The sequence below is a fragment of the Patella vulgata genome, chromosome 3 (genome assembly GCF_932274485.2).
Source record: "Patella vulgata chromosome 3, xgPatVulg1.2, whole genome shotgun sequence".
NCBI lineage: Eukaryota > Metazoa > Mollusca > Gastropoda > Patellidae > Patella > Patella vulgata.
In genome coordinates this window covers 20,870,717-20,895,577 of record NC_065881.2, presented here as the reverse complement: position 1 = coordinate 20,895,577, position 24,861 = coordinate 20,870,717, and the positions used below count along the sequence as shown (strand labels likewise).

At 36.4% G+C, this 24,861-nt stretch overlaps 1 protein-coding gene across 4 annotated transcripts in view; it reads left to right on the top strand.

Moving 5' to 3' along the window:
* LOC126814316 (endothelin-converting enzyme homolog) overlaps positions 1-24,861 on the top strand; it is a 159,290-nt gene that overhangs the window by 41,581 nt on the left and 92,848 nt on the right. Inside the window, exons 1-2 of one of the 4 annotated variants that reach the window (XM_050539400.2) lie at positions 988-1,271; positions 3,454-3,494. The exons of 1 other annotated variant lie outside the window; for it this stretch is intronic. In XM_050539400.2, coding sequence (XP_050395357.1) covers positions 1,239-1,271; positions 3,454-3,494 — 74 coding nt within the window. In that variant the 5' untranslated portion in view covers positions 988-1,238. Of the gene's footprint in view, positions 1-987; positions 1,272-3,453; positions 3,495-24,061; positions 24,142-24,861 lie in introns of those variants that run through there. 2 more of the 4 variants (XM_056099544.1, XM_050539401.2) reach the window with 2 other exon arrangements.

Genomic DNA, 24,861 nt, shown 5'->3' with positions numbered 1-24,861 from the left:
TATTTAGTCTGGTGACTAATATAAAAGGTTGTATCTTTAGTATGGTAACTATTAAAAGTTGTGTCCTTAGTCTGAGGACTAATATAAGAAACTGTGTCTTTAGTGTGGTAACTATTAAAAGTTGTGTCCTTAGTCTGATTACTAATATAAGAAACTGTGTCTTTAGTGTGGTAACTTGTAAATGAAGTTGGGTCTTTCGTGTGCAACTGTTAAAAGAAGTTGTTTGTTTACAGTGGTAACTATGAAAAGAAGTTGTGTCTTAAGTGTGGTAACAATGTCTTTAATGTTGTAACAATTAAAAGTTAACAAAATCAGATCTTCAAACAATGACTCCAGAAGTCCGTATTAACTAAATGAAATTATTCCAATCCGAGATTTCAAACCTTTTATTTGAAGAAAATAAAGAAACCATTTAGTGTGATTTATTTTTATCTATGCCAAGTAATTAATTCAATGAGGTGGTTTGGAAGACGGTAATTCCAGTGCTAAGTAGGCTTATTATTTAAGTACATAATTGATAGTTTTTCCATTGATAAGCTGCTTGCTCTTAACGTTCTTCAGATTTGAACACCGAGTTCGTATCTGTTATGAGTTAAGAAAACGTTTAAGATACGCAAGTGTATCAATGTATATAAGTTTAAATTTAACTGATTGCTGATAAATCAAGGAAAGTAAACTTTAATATCATTACGTCAATAACTTCATTTATATTCTATTCAAAAACTGAGTGACTTCTATGAAAGTTTAAATGAGTTTTTAGAAACATATTATATGATACGTATAGAGACAGCTGCTGTACCATAATAACTCACGGTGAATTTTGTTTTGTTTATTATGCAAAGCGCAGATCAATACGATTAGACATGGAGTGTTGAGGAATAAAAGAATGGGATTGTATAATTTAATATATAAACACCAGTTTCAGTATTCAACCCAAACAACACATTAAGAATCTATTTTTATTTTGACACATGTAACCAACAAGTAAACCCCGTAACCAGATTCAGCTCTCTTCACTTTCTTTCAAATAATGAACGAAAAAAAGAATTGTGGATGCTAGAAGTAACGAATTTGTTTTGTGTAAATTACAAGAAAGCCATAGAAGATCAGTGTGAGGACCTGTTAACGTGTGTATAAGTATTCTGTAGTTGTATCTTCTCGTGTATAGATGTGTTCTAGAATAACGGTATATACTAGTATATCAGATTGTGTTATGGATTATTAACCCCGCGGTTCTTATGAGCTTTAAGAGGATTATTACAAGATTTCTGGTAAGTTGATTTCGTGATAAAATAATATTTAATTAATATTCATGTTTACACGAATATCAAAATGCAATCACAGATAAAGACGTTTAGATACCTGGTCGCCTAATGCTCAAATAACGTTATAGTTTGCTATCTAAATGATCTAGGGAAACCTACGTGTGTTATAATTGATCCGAATTTGAAATCCTTGATTGTAATTTGAAATCATTAGTTGTGACTTATTGATTGAAACCAGCCATGGTCGTTCACTGTGGTTATCAGTGATAACAGAATGCTGATTTAACTTGCGATCGATGTTAAAGAGATTTAAGTTTGCATGGATAAAGGGTTGGAGCTGCAGTTCCATTTCTCGTAATCCACGATGTCCATCCATTTTCTAAATATTACGTATACGTATGCAATAGTGGCGTCAGGGTTTCCAAAAGGGGGCGGAGGGCAATCATTCCCGGTAAAATTTGCGATTTGGAGTATGTCCTGGATAAGGAACTAATTTAAGAAGAAACGGTGTGGTTTTGTGGGTTGCCATTAAGAATAATCGCTGACGGAATCGAATATCAGCCTGGACACACTCTATGGACAATATATAAAACTTGTATGGACTCCATTAGACTCTGTATCTCAAAAGCACGACTTCGCCTCTCTTTACGGGGAGGGTGAGTGATGAATTTCCCTTTTGCATCCTCCCTTTCGTATCCCATGCTGCACTAGCCCTCTCAATGTTGATTAGTTTCTAGGAAACATTTGTCTGCGATATTTCCTCGTGAATAAACGGGCGTTAACGCCCATGAACGATCTATAAACTCTTAGCCTCGACCAGAAAGGAAAGACTGTATACGGTTAGCTTCGAATGAAAAGTTCACCCCTGCACATTTCCACTGACGCCTCAGCTGATGCGACATGGCCTCATTTACGCCTGGTAGTAAGTAGTTTCTAAAGTCCTTCACTCGTATGTGGAGAAAGGTTCCGTAGTTAAATCAAGATAGGTTTTAAAATCTGGAAAAAACAAAATGCAATCTATAAGATTAAGCCAAGAAAGCATTAATGAATAAATACTGTGCCAATAAAATGAAATTACTAAGAAAAACTTTGTGTGGAACCAAATTGATTTTCAAATAAAATAAGGTTAAAAATACAACCGTGAGTGATGAAACGTCATTAATTAGAATGGAAAAAAGACGGGACGTTAATAATGTAACAATCTACAGGACGACAAGCTCCATTCACCCTTCCAACAATCAACTTTCTCTACTCTTCATTGTATTGACAAGTTCTTGTGACGTGCAGAAACCTCAATCGTTCTACTGAAACTCATTTTCAGTAATTGAATTGTGTTGAAACCTGATTTGATTGCTCCAAACGTTGGTGATTACATTTGTCTTTCTGACTCGGGACTATCTTTTTAGGCGCAATACGGTCATTATTAACAGCAACGCCTCATAAAGCTCATCGATTTGTTGCTACCCAACGAGTTCAGGCGAAGGGATACACACAATCTCTCAGAAATCACGACCGCCGTTTAGGTACAACGATTTGCCGAACTTTGTTTAAGGCACGAACGTTTGCAGGAAATAAGTGATAGTTCCTGATACGACAGAAATGAAAACACGCTATTTTTGGCTAAATATGAAATTGATTTGTTACCCAAATTAAGTATCTATTTTAAAGCAGTTTCTGTAAATCAAATCTTCAAAAGCATTTAATGGATTTTATGGTTCTGTTGGAGCAGTCAAACACTGCGATAACATTGATTAGGGATAAAATGTAGTAGTCAATAACATTCGCTTAAACGACGTTTTATGCCAATTATATCGTTTACAATTCATTTACTGCGGACATTTAAAATTACTTCCGCCCCCTTTTCTGGCCCATTTAAAATTAATGGTAGAATATCCGTCCCAATACATTTAGCCATCGAGATTACAATTAAATTCAAATGGACCAATTTTTGTCCATATAAAAAATACTTTCTCTGATAGAAATTATTTGATTTTATAAAATCATAAGGCAAAAATAAGATTTTTTTTCCTTAATATCTAAAATATGTGGAGTTAATCATTTTTAGTTTGTTTGCACTCTTATTTTTTAATCAAATGGCCAGGTTATATTGCCTCAAATAAACTCAATTAGCTCTGTACTTATAGATACTACCCATTGTAATTATTGATATTACCCATTGCATCTACAGGTTTGGTGGACAGCTGATAGACCCCGTGGCGCCCTCTTCAGGTTAGTGTTTTTAAGCACACGAATGTAATATGAATGTATATAAACTGATTTACATTTATCGTTTCAAAATTGAATTGCAGTCTTAGGCGTCTAGTTATTCCAGTGGACACCGGTAGTATTCTCCTGTTGGGTATGTTTGGCCTCGTACTTCGGGTCACTTCATTACAAATGGCTCTCGAAAGTATTCTGGCACGCGATTCGTGTACAGTTTTAAAATTTTCATTTTGTCTTAAATATCGTTGATTTAAATTGACCAATAAGTCGTGTTTGTTTGCAATGTCGAAGACTGTGGATGCTATTGAGTTAGAGACTTCACTCCTTTAATGAATGTTAATTTATTACTTAGTCCTCTGATTCTTTAATAGAATCAACGGTTGGAATCAAGCTGATGTCCATTTTGAGAATATGTATGCGATATAACCCTATATGAATGCTTACGTTAAACCAGATTGCTAATGTTACAGAATCCTATTAGCACCAGACTGATTTCCAGATCTTTCATTAGTTACGATCTGCTGAAAGTTTTTCTAATACAATATGTTTTATGGTGCCATCATTTTGATGACGTATAACACTTTAGAGCCCTCGATTTGCCATTAAACGTAATTTATCAGCACTATTTACTAAACACTTGTCTAAGAAATGGCGTCTCGCAATAATCAGACGTTCAAACGGGTGAACTTACTGATCACCTTCACGGGGCTCTTTGAACTCTATTGGTATTATTTTCTACGTAATGTAACCATATTATTAGACATTAGCCGAGAAAGTATGGTAGAAAATCTTGATTAACGGTTTAACTTTACCGCTAGACGTAACCATAATCTCCACCCTATTCATCATTATGATATTACTGAATAAGTCTCAAAAACCCTGTATTTATTGAGACCAGGGTTTAAGACCTCCTTAAGCCGATTAAAGCAAACACATCTCAAATATTATAGGAAAGATGGAGCCGACAATAGATGTGTTTTCAGCCTAAAATATCTCTTTTGGAAGTACTTAAAGCTTCTTGTCGCCCGACGTCTTGTTCATCATCAATATCCATCTTCATTCTTCATTTGAAATCAATATCCCCTGTATTTCTTATGTTTTTTGATCAAATTGAATCCGAGAGAAAATTATTTTTATTCCTTGTTACGAGTATCTGGAGGGATTTTAATCTTGGAACTCGCTTGGCTGGATTAATAAAACATGCCTTTGTGTTTGCATTGGGAGTCATGGAAGGTCATCAATCTTAATCTGTTTTATTTAAGATGTCCTAGTTGATTGTAAATGATACCAGGACTGCAGATTAAACATGTTTTTGTAGTCATTTGTTCTTGTTATTATTATTATTCGAGCCACTGAGATAAAGAAGTTGATTTGCACTGTTATTGGTTTTTATCAGAGATGTTCAAGACCATTGAGATTTGGAATTGTGTTGGGTTGGTTTAAACAGTATTTATATCGAAAAGTATTGTACAATGTAAAGGCAGAAAGAAATGGGTACAAAATAAGTCAATGGGACTTCTATCAATTTTCTTCCTTGTAGGTAGCATGTATAATATATGTACAGTTTTTAGTAATGTATGATATGGAATTTATCTTTAGTTGGCTTCTGTCACAGATCTGAGTCCAGACTACTAACAGGGTCCTCAAGAGCGGCGGTGGACCCGGCCGATTTTGTTTTTAATAAATGTGAAATTATAATAAATTAGTCATTTATATGACGGAACTTATCTAGAGGATTATTGCCCATGTCCTCTTAGTCGTCGGCTCTTTTGAACAGAGAAGCCCTACATTTGAAACCGTTGGTGTCTCTAATTTATTTTATCGCCAGAGGGGGAGATCATTCGGTTGTAGACTTCTTGAATCTTCTGTCTCCATAGATCAGTGATTCTCAACCAGTATGCCGTCGCACTCAGGTGTGCCGCGAAATCTTTCTAAGTGTGCCGCGAAATTTTGAACGGCACACTGAGAAAATGCGAAAAGCCAATTGAGTATTCACTGGTGTCTACTGGTACGTTCATAGCTGTGTTTTTCTTTATTTTGTTTGAGTCATTCTATGTTTCTATGAGTAGTCCGTGTCTACGATTGTATGTCGTCTATGACTTGCCATGTTTTTATTTTGCGAAATTCAGATATTTTTCATATATATTTAGCCAGGTGTGCCGCTATTTTTTCATGTTTCATGGAATTTTTCGTTTATTTTGTATTCTAAGTTGTTGCCTTAGTCGAGTTGGAGATTTACTAGCAATAATATCTTGTATTCCTAATGCGAATTTCTGAAATCTAACAAATATATAGAATCAGTATAAAATTACTTATAAATATCGATTTTATTTTGCATCATAAAGAGAAAAAAGCATACCTTTTATTTATTACATTAATTTCTTTTATGGGTTATGGGTCATAATCTATCGAGTATAATCCAATCCTGAATCTCAAGTGGTTAAGAAATTATTTCATAATTGAAAACATTTGAACTTCCTGTAGAAAAGGTTAATAATGTGTAGCAGTCATTTCTGGCCAGAACAGAATAAAATAATTACAAATTGTTTACACAAATTCAGTCAATATAACAAAGTACGTAAGTGGAAATTCTTCGAGAAACCCCGGTTGAAAACGTGTTGGTTTATGGATAGAAATAACCCCAGTTAACCCCTTTTTAAACAGAGCAATGGTCATATATAGGTGTTGAGAAGATGGCGTTTGAAATGAAATGAAATGGGGTTTAACGTCATACTGTTCTGCTCCTATACTGGGCGAATGAAGACTGGCATACGCCATAGAGTGTGCTATGAGGAAAATTTTGCCCGGGCAGCGGCACTATCGCCTACTCTTATATCGAAATTCCAACTGCCAAGGGATCTTTTACGTGCATGCCAATGTATACACGGGACTTCGGTTTTTTATCTCATCCGAAGGACTAGACGGCTGTCCTTGTCAGGCCCTCCGTCCTGCATCACTAACAAGGGGGAACCACGCCGGAAAATCTGGATGAACTTTCTCGGCCAATGCAGAAGATGGCGTTTAGTTAGAATATTGAGTTGAATCACGGCGTTTTATTTCAGACGTGATCGCGATCTTATTAACAGTGATAAGCGGCCATAGTTTCGGTTTATATCAAAGTTTTCCCCGCTTAGTCCTCGCTAAATTATACTCAAATTGATTATTTAAGAATTAATAAAGAAATAAAAACCAAAATATTAAAGGCAGATAATCCCCCTAGCATGAGTTCAGTCGAATTTTAAAAAAAAACAAGGCCTACTCTACACTTATAAGTGGCACTGACTTTTTTATGTCATCTGTTGAGAATGCCGAATGTTATGAAATTTTCAGATATTGTATCTTTGTAGGGACTGGATCATTTTCTCACTTATATTCATAGAGAACAGCATCTTTAATTAATTGTTGCGATTACACAATAAGTAATTCATAGATGTATCTTAAACTGATATTATTATTAATATTCTATATTTATCTTTATTGCATTAAGTTTCATAATATACAGACAAGACCAACTGTTGTTGTTATGTCATCAATATCATATATAAAGATGTATGTGTTGGTATGTATTATAACATGCACAGCCATCTATCATATAACATGTTAATTATACTTATGTATTATATATATATAGTTAATGTCTTTACCATTTATTTCTACTTATCTATATATAAGTATATATAATTTAGTCTTATACAGACTTTCTCTTAATGACATGTTGTATATCAACAAGTTTTCTTGTTTCACTCAATTGTTACCTATAAGTTACCTATACCCTGTTGTAATTAACCAGATATTTCACCATCTACCTGTATTTACCGTAGTATATATCAATAGTACCCGTTTGTTTCATTTAACAGTAGTCTAGTCGAAATATACCGATATAAACACAGTTGCAGGGCTGATAAAAATTGGTCTTGATATTATGTCTGTCTTCATAAGCCGGGTTAGTGCAGAAAAGTAAGACTTCAAACTCTCATTTCATTAAAATTATTAAGATAAACAATAAACATTCAGATAACACCTTGTTTTGCAGTAACTTTTCTTTTACAATAGGTATATCCACAACAATTTTCGAGATATTATTTTAAACAATTATTAACACGGCATGGTGTACAAAGCATATCGTACAGGAAGTTAATATCTTCCTCAAGCGGATTGCAAAACGGAGATAATAACATCGCATACAAAATATGTTGGCAAAATACTCAAGTTTATTAAAAAAAAAAGGGTAAAAAAACCCAAAGATAGTAAAACTTTGCAAGTGTGGTATGTGGTTGTCAAACGAAGACAAAGAAGCTGTTGGCGAAATACTTCAGCTTTTTGGGGTTTTTTTTTACACCCCCACCCCTAAAAATCCTTACGCCCGAAATATGTTTTTGAAAAACGGCGACAATACCCGAAATTACATCGCACGCAAAATACCTTACGCCCGGATCTGTGTAAACCGTAAGTGGGGTATTTTATGCCCGAATTTACATCGCACACAAAAGATGTTGACAAAAAAAATTTTTTTAAAAATATACCTGACGCCCGGATCTGAGTAAACGTTTGTTAGTGAGATATGTTATTGTTCTGGTATATAGGAGTAGACAGAAGGTAATTAAGATACCCCAGGTGTATCCATTGATCTCCTTCTTCATCCGTGTCTTATTGTTTATTTTGTGAGATGATCTCGTAATCAACCTGTTCTTTAGCTTCGAATCTTCTTTCTACCTGAAATCGACCTGGAATCCACCCTACTCGCTAGCTTTATAAATAATCCCTTGTTTACACGGTGTCGAGTGGGCTGTAACAAAAATATCACACTGTTTAAGTGGTTTATTTTGAGATTGTGATGCCATCTTTTTTATTCTTTTTACAAATAGAGGAATTGTTACAGTTTCTTCTGGTGGAATCCTGTGAACGGTTTTAAGACGCTGCTTTGAATATTATGTAAATTATCATTGCATTTCGAATAGAGCGTTAACTGATAGTTTCGAGGATGGACTAAGGACCGGATTCCCTCGATCCTGCTCCGTCAGAGCGTCCGCATTCGGGGTGGGATGGTGTAGTCTCAGAGAAAAGTTTTGTAAAATCAACCGACTGTAAATGGTGCTTTAATGATTCTTGCATTTGCACAAATTAAGCGTGTTGCAAACTTCCCTATTCATGAAATGAAAATGAAATGAAATGGGGTTTAACGTCCTACTGTTCTGCTCCTAACCTGGGCTAATGAAGACGGGCATACGCCATACAGTGTGCTATGAGGGAAATTTTGCCCGGGCAGCGGCACTACGGCCTACTCTTATATCGAATTCCAACTGCCAAGGGATCTTTTACGTGCACGCCAATGTGTACACGGGACCTCGGTTTTTCGTCCCATCCGAACGACTAGACAGCTTTCCTTGTCAGCCCCTCCATCCTGCATCACTGACAAGGGAGAACCACGCCGGAAAATCTGGATGAACTTTCTCGGCCAATGCAGGGATCGAACACCCGACCTCCAGGCTAGCGAGCTAGCGTCTTACCCACTTAGCCACGTGATCCCCTATTCATGAAATACGACGTAAATTCGAGACTTACAAGGACCTCCAAACTACGCGAGAACATTAACTTCTTATGAAGCTTCCGAGTCTACCATACTCGCAGGCTCCTTCTCAGTTTAGAACTCACTAGCCTGGAAGTCGCGGGTTCGATCCCGGTGTTGATCGAGAAAGTTCATCGGGATTTTTCGGCGTGGTTTCCCCTCATCAGTGTTGCAGGATGGAGAGCCTGACAAGGACAGCTGTCTAGTCGTTCGGATGGGACGGAAAACCGAGGTACCGTGTACACATTGGCGTGCACGTAAAAGATCCCTTAGCAGTTGGAATTCAATATTAGAGTAGGCCGTAGCGCCGTTGTTCGGGCAAACTTTCCCTCATAGCACGTTATATGGCATATGTCCATCTTCATTAGCCCAGTCGCAACATAACAGTAGGACGTTAATCTCATTTCATTTCATTTCCTTCTCAGTTTAATCCTGGGTAGACCAACTCTCCATTTAAAGCCACTGATCGTCATTTACATTTTAACCACACTGTACTAGCACCATACGGCATCTAATCATCGCCTGCGTTCTATTTTCTATCCTCTGTCCTTCTCTTCTTTTCTATTGGGCCGTTCATGACCGCAACTTGACGACTTGAACTTGTCCGGTCAATAATACTGTCACGGCTTAATCCGCACTTAAATGTAGGCAGATTGATTATTTAACAAAATGAAATGAAATGGGGTATAAGGTCCTATACTGTTCTGCTCCTTCTGGGCTAATGACCACCAGGATTATTTAACGTTTAATTAATTCATTGTGTCTGTGTTTTTCTGTACAGTTTCCCCATTTATCAAACGGAAATTTTAGACGCGTTTTTCAAAGAAAACAACGAATAATTATTTTGCCATAGAACTCATAAAACTATTACGATCTATTTTTCTACTTCCAGTGAGAGATTAGTATCATTGATGAACGACACGAGTTACATATTCGCAATCGATGCGAATAACATACTCGAAAACGATGCTAGTGACATACCCACAAACGATCACAAAAGACGTAACCACATTTTGGAAAAACTTTGGGAAATAATTATTAGACCACGCCCTTGTCCCAAAATATTGTTTCAGGTACCGGTTCCAGTACAGAAAGTCTGATATTGTCTGATAGACAATCGTCCTGCGATCGTCCTCCGCTCTGCATCACTACGGGGAACCAGACCAGGAATAGCGTCTAGTCGTTGGAATGGAACACAAAAACCATTGGTACAAGGGCTGGCTGAAAAGTTCTAAGCTTGAATAGGATAGATCAATTTGGTTAAACCCAACTTTTGCCACCAACAAGTACAATCATGAATGGATCCTAGATATAAAAACTGCAACTGCGGCGTTATCATTGTCTTCGTACCAGATCATCTCGCGAACCTACCGCATTGAAATCATTAGGCATGGACACAACACTGTTATGGGATAGTCATCAAGTACCTGCAACTGAAAGGACTAACCTTCCCACAGATTCATGCCAACATGTTCTCCACTTTAGGGGATGCTACTACTTCCATTTCCACAGTAAAAAAGTGGGTTGCGGAATTTAAGCGTGACAGAGAGAGCCGTGATAATGACCCGCGTCCTGGAAACCCATCAACAACATTCATTCAAGAAAACATTACCCGGGCGCATGACTTGGTGATGGCTGATCGACGATTAACCACTCGATATATTGCTAGTGTTGTGGGCATCTCCCATGAGAGGGCTGAGCACATTATCGCCAACGAATGACAAAGGTTTCTGCAAGATGGGTGCCAAAGCTCTTGACTGCGGATAGAAACGTGTCAGTTTCCCGAAGTCCCGTGACAATCTGCGCCGTTTTGAAGCAAATCCTGATAATTTTTTGGCCAGATTTGTAACCATGGATGAGGCCCATTTCCAAAAATGAAAAAGGAACTAGCCGGTCGTCATTGTCCTTGTCAGATGTGAAAAACTTGCAACATTGTTGGCAACAGTGTGTACACCTCAGAGGGGGCTATGTAGAAAAATAAATGGAAACCATCGACTTTGCACAGCTCTTTCACACATCGGATTAGAACTTTTCAGCCAGCTCTCGTATTACTTTATCTATATTTTAGGGACTAATATCGACGTTACAAAGTACTATATATACGTTACAAAGTACTATCTGTACGTTACAAAGTACTATCTGTACGTTACAAAGTACTATCTGTACGTTACAAAGTACTATCAACGCGCTATCTACGTTACAAAGTACTATATATATATATACGTTAGGAGGTACTATCTACGTTACAATGTACTATCTGTACGTTACAATACTATCTGGGCGTTACAAATTAGTACTATATGTACGTTACAAAGTACTATCTGTACATTACAAAGTACTATCTGTACGCTAGGAACTAATATCTGTGTACTAAATTCTGCGCAATTTTTTAAAAATATTTTGTATGCAATTTGTGATGTATCTAAAACAGGAGGCTATGACATGCGTCTCATTTCGATCAGAATGCAAAAGTTCTGCAGATTAAAATATCATTTCTATGGATTATTATATCAGCGCAATCTTTTAATTATTTTTTATGCATTTCGGAAATAGGGGTCTGTGACATACGTCTTATTTCGCCAGAGCTGTTTACAGATGAGTTTTTCTAGACCCACCTGACTGCAGTAATTGTGATGATTAATTATCATTAGTGAACAATTTGAAGTTCCTCTAACAATAAAACATAAATAAGCAATTAGACTAATATGATTTATATTTAATGAGAAACTTGGTATAGTAATGGGCATTACAATCAGTTATTTCGAATTTGGTGTAAATTCATATGGCTGTGTATTAACATCTGTAAAAATGCTTTGAGTGGAATCTCGTGTTATTATTTTATCTAGAATTTCTTCATGTTCCTAATGATGTGCAGCGACAGATGTTGTGTTTGCCAGATTCCTGAAACTCTGTAATTCCAATTCCAATACTAACAGGAATGTTAATTTCTAACTTTCTAAACATTTTCTTTGTGTAAACAGATTCAGTTGTGGGTTGGCAGGAATTTTATCGTACATAAAGTTTTTTATTTCAAAAAGATGCAATATTTGTTTCCTATTTATATATTATCCACGTTTCTACCCCAGCGATATTTTTTTTTCTTTCATAAGGACGTAATGTTTGTTTCATACTTTCGTTTTTATATATTATCAGCTGGTATGCGCCCGCATGATTTGTTTTTTCTTACAAAAAGATGCACTATTTGTTTCCTACTTTCGTTTTAATATTTTCTCATTTTTTATATCCCCGTGTGAAGTTTTTTGTGCAAACACAAAGACGTAATATTCTCTTCCTCCATCTCTATCCTTGCGTCGAAATGTTTTATGATTTTCATAGTTTATGCGTTTAACATTCATTGAAATACCCCTATTTAATAAATCATATCAATACAATTGCATTTGATTCCATCCCACGAAAACTGATTTAAATTTTCATATATTTTTTCTACATTTAAAAGATCACATTGATCATGTTACCCTACTGTGGTGATTTTAATAAATTATTGACATTTCTTTCGTTTTAACTACCAGATTTTGTGAATTGCCTAACTATGTTGACTTTACGATGCTTTATAGAAGCAGAAGCCCCAGCTTTTTGTGAATTGCCTAACTATGTTGACTTTACGATGCTTTTTGGAGGAAGAAAAAAACTTGCCGATGAATGAAGTCTGATTTAATTACAGACATAATATTGACCCCTTTGTTAACTCTGTGTATATTTTACTGTAACTTTTCAAGTCTGAATAACCATTTGACGCGCGTAATTAGCATCACAAAACATCACGAAATGACATTTTATCGACAACATCAGTGATAATTTCAAGTTTCGGTGTCATTATTTGATAGTGATTCCGAATTTAGAATGTCTAAAGAGCATTTTGTGAGGCCGGTTACTTTTATTAGATGCGGTGTTCATTCAATAACCTGACAAATTTACATTTTATAGCATGCAATCATATCTTAAACATGGGCATATAGAACCAAATGTCGGACACGTTAGGTCGTTTATTTACACCTGCAGATTAGTATGGACACGACAGACAGGTAAGTTTCAATATTCACTTCTTAAACACACATATCAACTGACATTTGGACCAGAAAATCGATTTTTGGATTTCGATTTTTGATATGATGTCACAATTCCAAGATGGCTGTGATGTTCGGTTCCTGGTCCATAATAGTACGGCAGTACTTTTTATTAAGATATTGGTGAAATTTTAAATTCTGTGTGGAAGTCACTTATAATCTTGAATATGAAATGTCAAGATCAAGATTTCCTATCCGTTTCGGATTTTTGATTAATGTCGGTATCGAAAATGACAGACCCGTAGATTTAGATTTCCTTTCGCAATTTATAAAGCAGACAAAAAAAAAGAAAAGCCGTTAAGGAATTGAAACCATTATAAGAGTTGGATCTCATAATGGAATATCAGTTCAAAAATTGTTCAATTACGTTCAGTAATTGAAAACGATATATGAGTTTCGCTGTTTTTGATGTTTTGGTTTTGTTTTCTTAATTTTAAATGCACTATCGGAGACATTGATTAAAAGATTTTATAAAAACAAAACCCGACAACATTAGATTGATAATTTATTGCCTATTCAGCCCAAATGTTATTTCACACGTGGTTAATTTTTTCTTTTGAAGTTGATTAACGAAATGAAATGAAATGAAATGGGGTTTAACGTCCCACTGCTCCTATACCGGGCTATTGAAGACGGGCATGCGCCGCCATACAGTGTGCTATGAGGGAAATTTTGCCCGGGCAGCGGCACTATCGCCTGCTCTTATATCGAATTCCAACTGCCAAGGGATCTTTAACGTGCATTCCAATGTGGTTCTGAACCACTGACAATGGAAAACCACGTCGGAAAATCCAGATGAACTTTCTCGGCAAAGTTGATTAACACTTAAAGATTATTATGTACGATTACATAAAAAGATAGCCGCTCCTGTTATAATAGTTCAAAAAAAGATAATGACAAATAAATATATTGAAAATTTCAACCAAATTACTTTATTCTAAGCGAAATTATGAAGTTATGAGTGTTTGGAGTTTTACAAGAAATAGCCGATTATGAAGAACCATTGCCATGATAATAAAAGAAGTGTGGATTGTGAGTGCTTTTCGTGAGTGACTTAGAGCATTTAGTTTTAGACTACCTGGTTTTGAATACATTTCACCGATGTGGTTACTTGTATAGTAAAATTTTACTTCAATATGCTTACAATCATATTTCTTGTAACATATAGCAGATGATGACTCATGCTGGCATTACACAATGGTTTCTCTGCGTTATATTCCTGATTGTTTTCAAATTTGAGTGAAGTCTGTGTCACTACAGGCCCGGGACTGTACAGCGCAGTGTACGGCTAGCCCCCTGATCCGTTCACTTTATTTGAATTGTTCGTTTGTTTGTGATTTATGCGTATTGTGCCTTGTCCATATATTTGTTTTTGTGTAAATTATGCGTGGTGCTGCCGCCCTGCACTTACTATTATCCGATTATATGGGGCGGGTGGTCTAATCCATTCAATATATCTGTCATACATGTAATGACGATATGGCAGAAATTGTCTAATCCACCCAATACCTCATCAATTCGATGATTTAAAGCGTTGATTATAGCTTGCCATGTAAATAATATTGTATATAACATTTTTAAAAAGCCAGAAAAAAACTTGTACTAGACAGATTTAGCTTTTACATAATGCATCTTTAATTTTAAAAAATTAAAGATCTTGTCTGAGATTTAATAATTTGTTAATTAAATGTTAACAAATGTACACGGAGATTGGACTTGTATCTGTCATGTATTAAGTTTGCTGCGGATCTCTGTAGACTTATATCTCTCTAATCGGCCATGCATAGTAAACATAAGCCGCGTTCTTGTATCAATACGTTAAATATTCCAGCTTGAGCCACAAGAAGCTTAATCATTCATTGATAATACTATCACCGTCCGGTACAGATCATTTACTGAATCAATAGACATAAAGGTCTGATTACTGTATTTACTGTATTTTTGGAGGTTACAGTTCAGCAGTAAATAACTATTTCCGGTTGCCTGTCTGGGCGGGAAATGAAGTCAGAAAGTGATAGGTTGATTACATTAATTTGACTTGTTTACACATTGATTCAATTTTATTTCGAGTAAAATTTAATTTATATATTCTTTGTTGGTGTTTGTTCTTATATCCGTGTATGGACTGATCAAAAAACGTTTTAATTTAGAAAATTAGTGCCAATCTTCAGAATACAAAATGGTTCATGAATTAGCTATGTTATTTCTCGTTGGCTGTTTTTGACTTAGAGATAACAAACTATCACCGATAGAAAACATAGTTATATATCGTACACGTTCAAAAATATCTACCATTTTTGTAGATACCAACAACAACGTTTACATTAAAACAGTACATATTTTTTACTTCTGAAATTAGGTGAACGACCTAACTTATTGTGCCTTTAAATCTAAAGGTGCTTTTGATCGTAAAGATGCATCCACACGAAAGTATTTATAGGGTAGTTATTTCCAACTAACGCATGACAATTTTTATATATATATTAAAAGTAGAGATGCCCTATCTTAAAGACAAAAGTGGATTCCCTGAAAAAAAATACCCATACCCATGGATCGCATACATGGCAAAAAATAAAAGGGTATCACAAACTGGAAGGCTGCCTGCGTGATTGACGTATCGTCCGCAATGAGTGCTTGGTCGAATGGCTAGCGGTTGTGAGATCAATGAGAGACTTACACGCACAGCAGACTCTGTGAAATTGAACTAAGCAAAGGACAATCCAAGAATTTACTAAGGCTTCGATATTTATGGTAAATGGGCAGCGAGTAGCCATAAAAACAAGATGTAACTGGAGTCTCACGCAGTTTAGCTTGTTGTCGCGACAGTCAAGTCACGTGACAAACAAGACTGCTATAAAAACAGATTTTTGCGGGTTGAGGTAGTTCCTTGGGATAATAATATTTTGAGTTGCATTTGAAATAGACTTTTGATAGATAAATTAGTTTGATTATGTCTTTGTTCAAAAAATAGTTATCATCGAATCATACATTGTGTACATGGGAAGGCATCTTTAAGCTCTATATTTAACTTTCATCCTGACATGTTGGGGCTTTAAGCTTATTCAAACATTTGTGAAATGAGTTATCACCGACAATAATTACGAATCCGGGAGGACTTTGATAAAACTTTTCTTTTGATGAAAAAAAGCTATGTGAAAGTATTCGCTTTATCTCGTCCTACACATATGTGTGCGATTATATTAATTACAAAGTGAATTATTCACAATCATATGAAAATCATCAATTTATAAACGTTCATAAGTGCGTGATATAAATGATGTATTTAATATTATTTTATCGTTATGTTATCTCAAATCAGAAAATGTTTTTCCGCTTTTATAACGTGCTGTTAAATTATATAGATTTAAATAGAAAATGGAATGAAATGGGGTTTAGAGGGGATTTTGCCAGGACAGCGGCGCTACGGTATACTCTTATATCACCTATTTTACGTGGTCCTCGGTTTTTCGTCCTATCCCAAATACCAGACGCCGTTTTTGCCAGGGTCGCCGCCCTGCTCCACTGTCCACTGACATGGGGAAACCAAGTCGAAAAATCCCGAGGAAATTTCTCGACCAGGATCAAACCCGGGATTTCCAGGCTAGCGAGCCAACGTCTTACTCACCATTATAGATAATAAAGATGTATATGTTTTATAGATTAGCTGACAAATCAGCCCACGCTTCAATCATAAACCCTCATGTACTCATTACTTTAGTAGAGTTTTTCTTTTTCATGTTACTATGTAGAAATATTAAAACATTAATTTATATTTCAGCTGTAAGTGCTAATTGGTATCAAGGGACAATCTGATCAAAACACAGATCCTATTTCGTTCCGTTTTTTATAGTTCAAAATTTCGTTTTACTCGTCTTCACAACACTAGGATCTGGAAGAGTTGTTATTTAACAGACGTTCTAGTTGGTGTGAGGAATTAGGAAATGAAACGGTCTGTTACAGCGAGTGCTTATAGCACGGAACTGTGGATAAACCCCTAGAAACGTCAACGCTGATTGATAAGTCAGCGTCTGACATCATAGGGTCAAAATCAACTCGTATGACCCCTGACGCGACCTCCCAGTACAACTGGTCAGATCTTCATGTAGTATAGTCCATCAAAAGTATAAAAAAGAAACGAAATATAAATGAAATGAAATGAAATGGAGTTTAACGTCCTACTGTTCTGCTCCTAACCTGGGCTAATGAAGACGGGGCATACGCCATACAGTGTGCTATGAGGGAAATTTTGCCCGGACAGCGGCACTACGGCCTACTCTTATATCAAATTCCAACTGCCAAGGGATCTTTTACGTGCACGCCAATGTGTACACGGGACCTCGGTTTTTCGTCCCATCCGAACGACTAGACAGCTTTCCTTGTCAGCCCCTCCGTCCTGCATCACTGACAAGGGAGAACCACGCCGGAAAATCTGGATGAACTTTCTCGGCCAATGCAGGGATCGAACACCCGTCCTCCTGGCTAGCGAACTAGCGTCTTACCCACTTAGCCACGTGATCCCCGAAACGAAATATAGATCTGTGTTTTAATCAGATTGTATCAAGGGAATATTGTAATCGCATAGTTTTTATTCCATGCGGATGAATAATTATTAGATTGACTACGAATTGAATATTCAATTTTTCTACTGCATATAATTGAGGAAAAATGAAATGGGGTCAACGTCTTAAAGGAGTTAAATCTCTATTCTTTGAAGACTAAACCTATGTACTATGAGTATATAAAAACTGATTAACATTCATTTTTCTTTTTAAAAAAAAACAACTGTAATTTCTTATCAGTTTTGTTCGTGGAAATACTGGAGTAGTCCAAAGTGAATGGCAGTCACTCCCGCCTGGTTAGTCCAGTCTACATTGGAAGTACGGATTGACATTTCACTTACGCACTGACGTTTAACCCTGCTCATTAAATCTCGTTCGAGGGAATAGAGTACACGCCGGCGTGTACTGGTTTTAGAATTCTTCACTGTGTCTTCAATATTTGATATCAGGAATCCATATTTTCAGTGTAAGATAACAACATCACCATGGATTGGAATGGACCAGTAATTCGTGTGTGTAATGTCGAAGACCCTGATTAATATTGAGTTAGAACTTTACGCCAACCAGGCTAATGAAGACGGACATGCGTCATGCATTGTGCCTAATCTCATTTCGATTTCCAACTTAAAGGATACGATTAACATGCTGCCAAGGGTATATTATACAGGACCTAGGTGAAGATGATTTTCCTTGCCAACCTGGAGTTTCCGTGTTAGATCTCTGCGTTGGTCGAGAAAGTTCACGGGATTTTCAGACGCGGTTCCCCCTTGTCACTGGTACAGGACAGAGGACCTGGCAAGGAATAACGTATAGTCCTTCGGATGGGACGAAAACCCGAGGCCCCGTATACACAGTGGCGTGCACATAAAAGATCCCTTGACAGTTGGAAATATATATAAAAGTAGGCCGTAGTGCCGCTGTCCGGGCAAAATTTCCCTCATAGCACACTGTATGACGTATGCCCGTCTTCATGAGTCCAGTCGGAGCAGAACAGTAAGACGTTAAACCCCATTTCATTTCATTTCATTTCCGTCCTGACGGGAAACCAGACCCGAACCATCTCTACCAACACCAGGATCGAACCTGGGGTCGCCCGTTAAGTGAGCCAGTGCCATACAATAAAACCTCATGGAGTTCACATAAAATAGAACCTGCATCTTCAAAACAGGAAAAGAATATTGAATGGATGATTGATATGTATCATCAAACTGTAGTTTGATTGTAGAGGTGCTAAACGACTGGAAGAACCAATACGTATTTAATCTAGACTAGAATTGCAGGCTTTCATCGGGTTGTCTATTATATCATTGTAAAAACAGATTTAATACAGGTTGATCTCTTTTCCTAATTACTACATGAATATTCATAGTTTTTATATGAATATTTATAGTTTAATCGTATTTTTTTATATATGTCGAGTCAATGTCCTAGCAATCACAAAATAAAGCCCCCGCCAAACCGCAAGACAACTCGCTGTAACAGGTTACGACTGGCTACATCTAAAAATCATATAAAGTCCCGCCACAAATCAGTGCTACCAGGGCTCATATTTATATGCAATGAACGCTGTTTTCTGTAAGTGAATCCAGTAGCTGTACTATTAAACGAACACAATTAAATGAGTTTGCTGGGTTTCAGCAATTAACTGAGTTTGCTGGTTTTCTATAATTTAATGTAAAGGGTAAAACGAAATAATCCAAGTAATATAATAAAAGGCATTTAATCAGCACTGAATTACTATAGCTGGTGTATGATATCCCAATTCTGCTGCAGTATAATGCTATTAAATGGACATAAAGGATTATGAGATCTGTCCCAACTAAACCCGTTCTTAAAGAAGAATCATAACCAACCAATCTCGGTCTTGTTTTCTAATAATTTTACTTAGTACAAATAATACCAATCTGGGGTTGTAGCATACATTAACTGAACATTAATTGTAGCATACATTAATTAAAGGTCAATGTTGCTGTCCACCAATATTATATATACTCTTCAAAAAAGGTAGGGGATATTCAGAAACATTACAAAACTGCGGAAATGCACTGCTGTTTTTATTAGAGGTAACGAGTGTATGTTAATAACAGGCCAATTGCCTACACATGAATATAAACAGTCCATTAAGCGACTAATTTGACGGCCCCATTTCACTCGCAAAGAGATACACTGTCAAAAGTGAAAATGGACGTTTTTGATTTTTTGTCTTAATAATGAGTAATTGCTCTACCAATCCTCAGGCATTCAGAAATTCGTCGTGGCATCCTCCTAATCAACAGCCCAATCACGATTTGGGGCAATCTGACCCACCCCTCTTACAGTGCCATGGCCAGTTCTTGCAGTGTTGTCGGTTGACGTTGACGTCGACGAACACGTCTCCCGATCAAATTAAACGTAACACACTAAAGCAAAGATACGCTAAACAGTAAATCTTATGCAAGAACCGGTAGGAAAGCAAACATGGATAGGATAAACCAGCACACGTCAGTTTTCATCAACTCTTCCTTGAAGTGTCAAATTTGGCAATGAACCCCTCCAGCATGTATGGCGCTATTGCGTGTTGCATGTGCAGCTCAGTGGTTCTGTTGGGGCGATAAGTTCTTTATCTGTGAACATACTCTCAAAGCATATCAAGTGTCCATGACTATTTAATCATATCACAACCTGCATAGGTATTTGCATTTTAATATCCCCAACTTTTTTGAAGAGTATATATGTATATACGATAGAACTGGTTAAACACATTACAAATATAATTTTAACACAGAGATCTTCGCTACGGCTAGTAACGATAACTGCTTTGTTCTTTTTTGCGTCACTTCCCGATTCTTGAAATCTTAGTTAAAATTATATTTGCAATGTGTTTAACCGGTTTTATCGCATATGCAGTAGTATTGGTGGACATTATCATTGTCCTTTAATTTGTTCAATTATTGTATGCTACAGTCCTAGATTAATAGAGAGCGTTCAACCTATCAAAAAAGAGAGCCGACAAAGAGATACTAATTAACATTAACGTCAATGAAAAAAACTTTGGTGGTTTGTACCCATCTGATATGTACTAGTTACCTCCCTTACATAATGAAACGTCATTTGTGTATTATGTCTCTCATTCTCATTATAATGTTTCCTCTTTGTAACGTGGCCATGCATAATGGAATATAATAGACCATAACTAAATAATGATATCATATTATGTAATATTACTGCCAGATTATTGCAGTAGGCGGAAAGTGATATCCCATTGATAATCTTTCACATACCGTGGAATGGAAAACAAATTAAATGTATTGTAATGTTTGCGGATAATTTACGAAATTGCTTTAAAGTGACCTCGTCTAGTTGCATGCTTATCATGTAAACCAAAGATGGATATTGTCCCGGGGTTACTATATGTTGTGCACGAGGCAGATTATGTGAGGTACGTTGCGGTATACCTGATACAGTCCATTCTTGCTTTGAGAAATTTACACATTGCAGGTAATTTGTGTACAACGAGACGGCAAGGTATAATATTCTTTCTAGAACACCCGATACCACTTCTTAATATATTTGGGTGACCCAAGTAGCTATCAGTAGTCAGTGTAGAGAATATAAGACAGTGGTGATATAAGACGGGTGTTTTCTTTCAGTAATGCATCGTGCCCCGCCCCCGCCCCCACCAGGCTTTAGACCCTTTGAAGTTTATTTATGAGTGTAAGTGGGAGGCATTCGAGTAGGTTATAAATGAACTGATGAAGTTATAAATGAACTGATGAACTATCTAGTTGCACCTGGGGAGATGAACTTGCTAATATTACGAATATTGTGCATATGATAATAGCAAATTTTACCACTGCTATAGACCTGAGCTTCGATATACATGTTAGAATCAGATAGGTGAATATAAGTGAATATTGAATTTCTTAATATAAATACACTCGTTCTATAAAAACGTTTTATATAAGTGGAACATTTTACATCGACAATCGATGCCGAAATACAAACTTTCTTAAATGTATGAATTACAAATTTCGTTGTTTCGTTTCGTTTTCTTTGTTTCGGCTAGTGTGTTATTGTTATAAGACAGTCGTGTGCCATTGATAAACAATTCAGAATCCTGGACTGCCCTCCTTCCATTGGTGCCTTAAACATGTGCTTATTTTGCTCAAAGATTATGTAAGAGCTAATTCTGCCTAATGCAGATCTTTCGTTTGGCCTCAATTATGATATAAATCATTAATTAAACATTTATTCAAATGGCAAGTTCACAATCAACCCTCTAAGCATCGGATGGGTTTGATTTTTTGACAGATTTAAACACTGATTGCCAGTTAATAATTTCATTGAAAATTGGATAATCGAAACTTTGTTTATTTTTATTATCCATACAACACTGTTCTCCAAACGGCCATATTCCCTTTTTCTTAATCTTACATAATGCATCTTTAATTGGTAAGCCAGGGCTGTATATATGTTTGTGTGGAATTATTATATTCATGGTTGGAGAATCACCGGTAAAATTAAACATGCGAATGGAAGAGAGGGTATAAAGGTAGTGACATCACCAATATTCTTGGAAGGAAAGCATGGAATGTTCTTTTGGAGGTTGGATGGCTGAATGGTTAGTGTACGCGCGCTGTATCATAAAGTCTGTCATTGAGTCGACTGGCGTGATTTCGAATCCCCGGTTGTACGTGAAAAGGAGTAGGGTCGCCTGTCCAACCTCGTGGGTTTTCTCCGGGTCCTCCGGTTTCCTCCCACTGCTAAAGACCCCTATGCGCAAACGAATTAGTGAAATAAAATTAAACCATATGTTAGTCCCGAAATGACCTAGTTTGTGTCGAGTGGACGTTAATCCCCATTTCTCTCTCTCTCTCTCTCGTTCTTTAGACAATGGGATACACTTCTTCGTGTATAGACCAGATAGAGTGTATTGTACGGTCATGTTTAGCAATAAGATGTGGTAGAAAAAACTATTATCACACCGGGGATTGCATAATTCTGGCTGTTAATATCCAATGTTGGAAGTGATCATCGATATGATTCAAATCTGATATTTTACACCACAGATATTTTACAATTGATCTTTGAAGCTGGAGTTTCAGATCACAAGTGGACCAATCACATTGTCTTAGTCTGGTTGGTGCAGAGAAGTAAGACTTTAAACCCTATCAATTTTGTTCCTGGAAGTTTTTCAGTCTGTTTCCCCCCTTGTAAGGGGTGCAGGACGGGCGACCCGGCAAGAAAACACCAAGGTTCACTAGTGTATTCGTTGGTGTGCACGTTGAAGAACCCTTGGCAGTTGGAATTCGATCAAGAGTAGGCGGAAACACTGCTGGTGGGTAAAATGTCGCACATAAAACATTTTATGGGCTATCCCGTTTTCATTACCCCGGTTGGTGTATCAAATTAGGAAGTTAAAAGTCACTTCAATTTTCACAAACTGCTGCTTTAACTTGCAGAAAAGTAGAATGTGGTACCCGATTTCATTGCATTTCCATATTTTATGCAGCGACATTTTGAAAGCTATTGCTTTAGCTAGTGAAATGGCAATTCTCTAGTGTAGAAGGTAGAATAAGTTGATGACAATAGACCATGTTATAATATTACCTGTATTTTATTGATTTATTGCGATCTATATAAATACTAGAAATATTCACAACATTCACATAACTACAACTTCCTTCATATATTCGAGATAAACAACGCTGTTAGATAACTGTTATTTTTTGAGTGGCGCCTGCTGAGGGCCGTCTTACATAACTGCAACTGTGTTTGGAATATTCGTCATTATACAGATGTCTTAATATCTAATGGAATGAATTACATCAAGAATTAAAGATATTACCTTCATATCCCAGCTCAAAACATTTCCGTTCCGAAATCCCTTGTGAAAAAAATTATTAGTGACAACTTTGGAACCAGCAGCGCATTAGATCCTATACAATTAATGTGTTTATGCGCATTATAAATGTTGATATATTAATATAAATCAGAGATTTCTGGAATTTTTAGAGTGACACTTGCCTTTAATGTGGACAGTAAATCTGCTAAACAAAATCATCAAACTGCTTCTTTAATCTTGTGTGTGGAAAAATTCGATATTTATAATCGAGCAGGACTCAGCAGGTAGACTCATTAAACAGAACTTGCTTAATGACGGGCTTTAACCGGCCTTCGTTTATACGGGCTGGTGAAACAGACAATTTAAAATAACGCTGTGCCGTAATTTACTCCCTTGTCTATACCGCATTTAATAATCTATGACGTCATTTCCGTATAATAACTACAAGTTGTAAAATTCAAATCGTGTTATTATTGATAAAATGTTTTGTTGAGAAGCGACTGACAGATTATCAGAATATCTTATGTGTGTTTGTTGACAAAGTTTTTCCCAGAATGTCACAAGACTATTGTTATCAGCGGCATCAGTTGACATTAACACTGTTTAAAGCTCTCGCCTCGTAAGTATTTTTACCAGAATTATCTTATATTATCTTATGATTAGACGCGATATTTTTGTTTATTTGCTAATAAATTTATAATTATATTAAAAATAGATCTCTTTTTAAAACGAATTTCTTTAAGAATGTAAAATTCGTACGTATCCGATAGGCCCATACTTCATAATGAATTTTATGCAGCAGGGAACTGATTAGATAATAAAATAATAATCGAGAGGTTATTCGTAACCCAAGTGCGTAGGGCTAGGGTTGGGTTAGGGTAATCCTAATACAAATTAGTTCGTCGTTTGGGTAATCATATTAAAGATTAGCTCGTAAATCGGTTAGGGTTAGTATTCATAACCACTGAAGTTACATTGCAATCTTTATTCGTAAAGTTAAACACTGTGTCTCTAGTTGGTCAGCATTAACCAAGAATTGTTTTTTTTTTGTTATACTTTATCATTGCTTGATAGAGACTAGAGAATCGTAGGCGAAACGTCGCTCATTAATAATGAACACTTTACGCTTATTTTATACACTGCTTTATAACTGAGCTGCTAGTTTATATTGGTAACACTATTTTACTAATTACTGCTGGCGAACTGCCTTGCATCATTTAATTGAACCCACAGCACGTGTATTATCCGCATCTATGTCCACGATCCGCCTCCATACTAGTATATATGTATTTAACGTGCAACCTCTGAATTTGGACTATGCAGTGGCCCTGAATCTTGA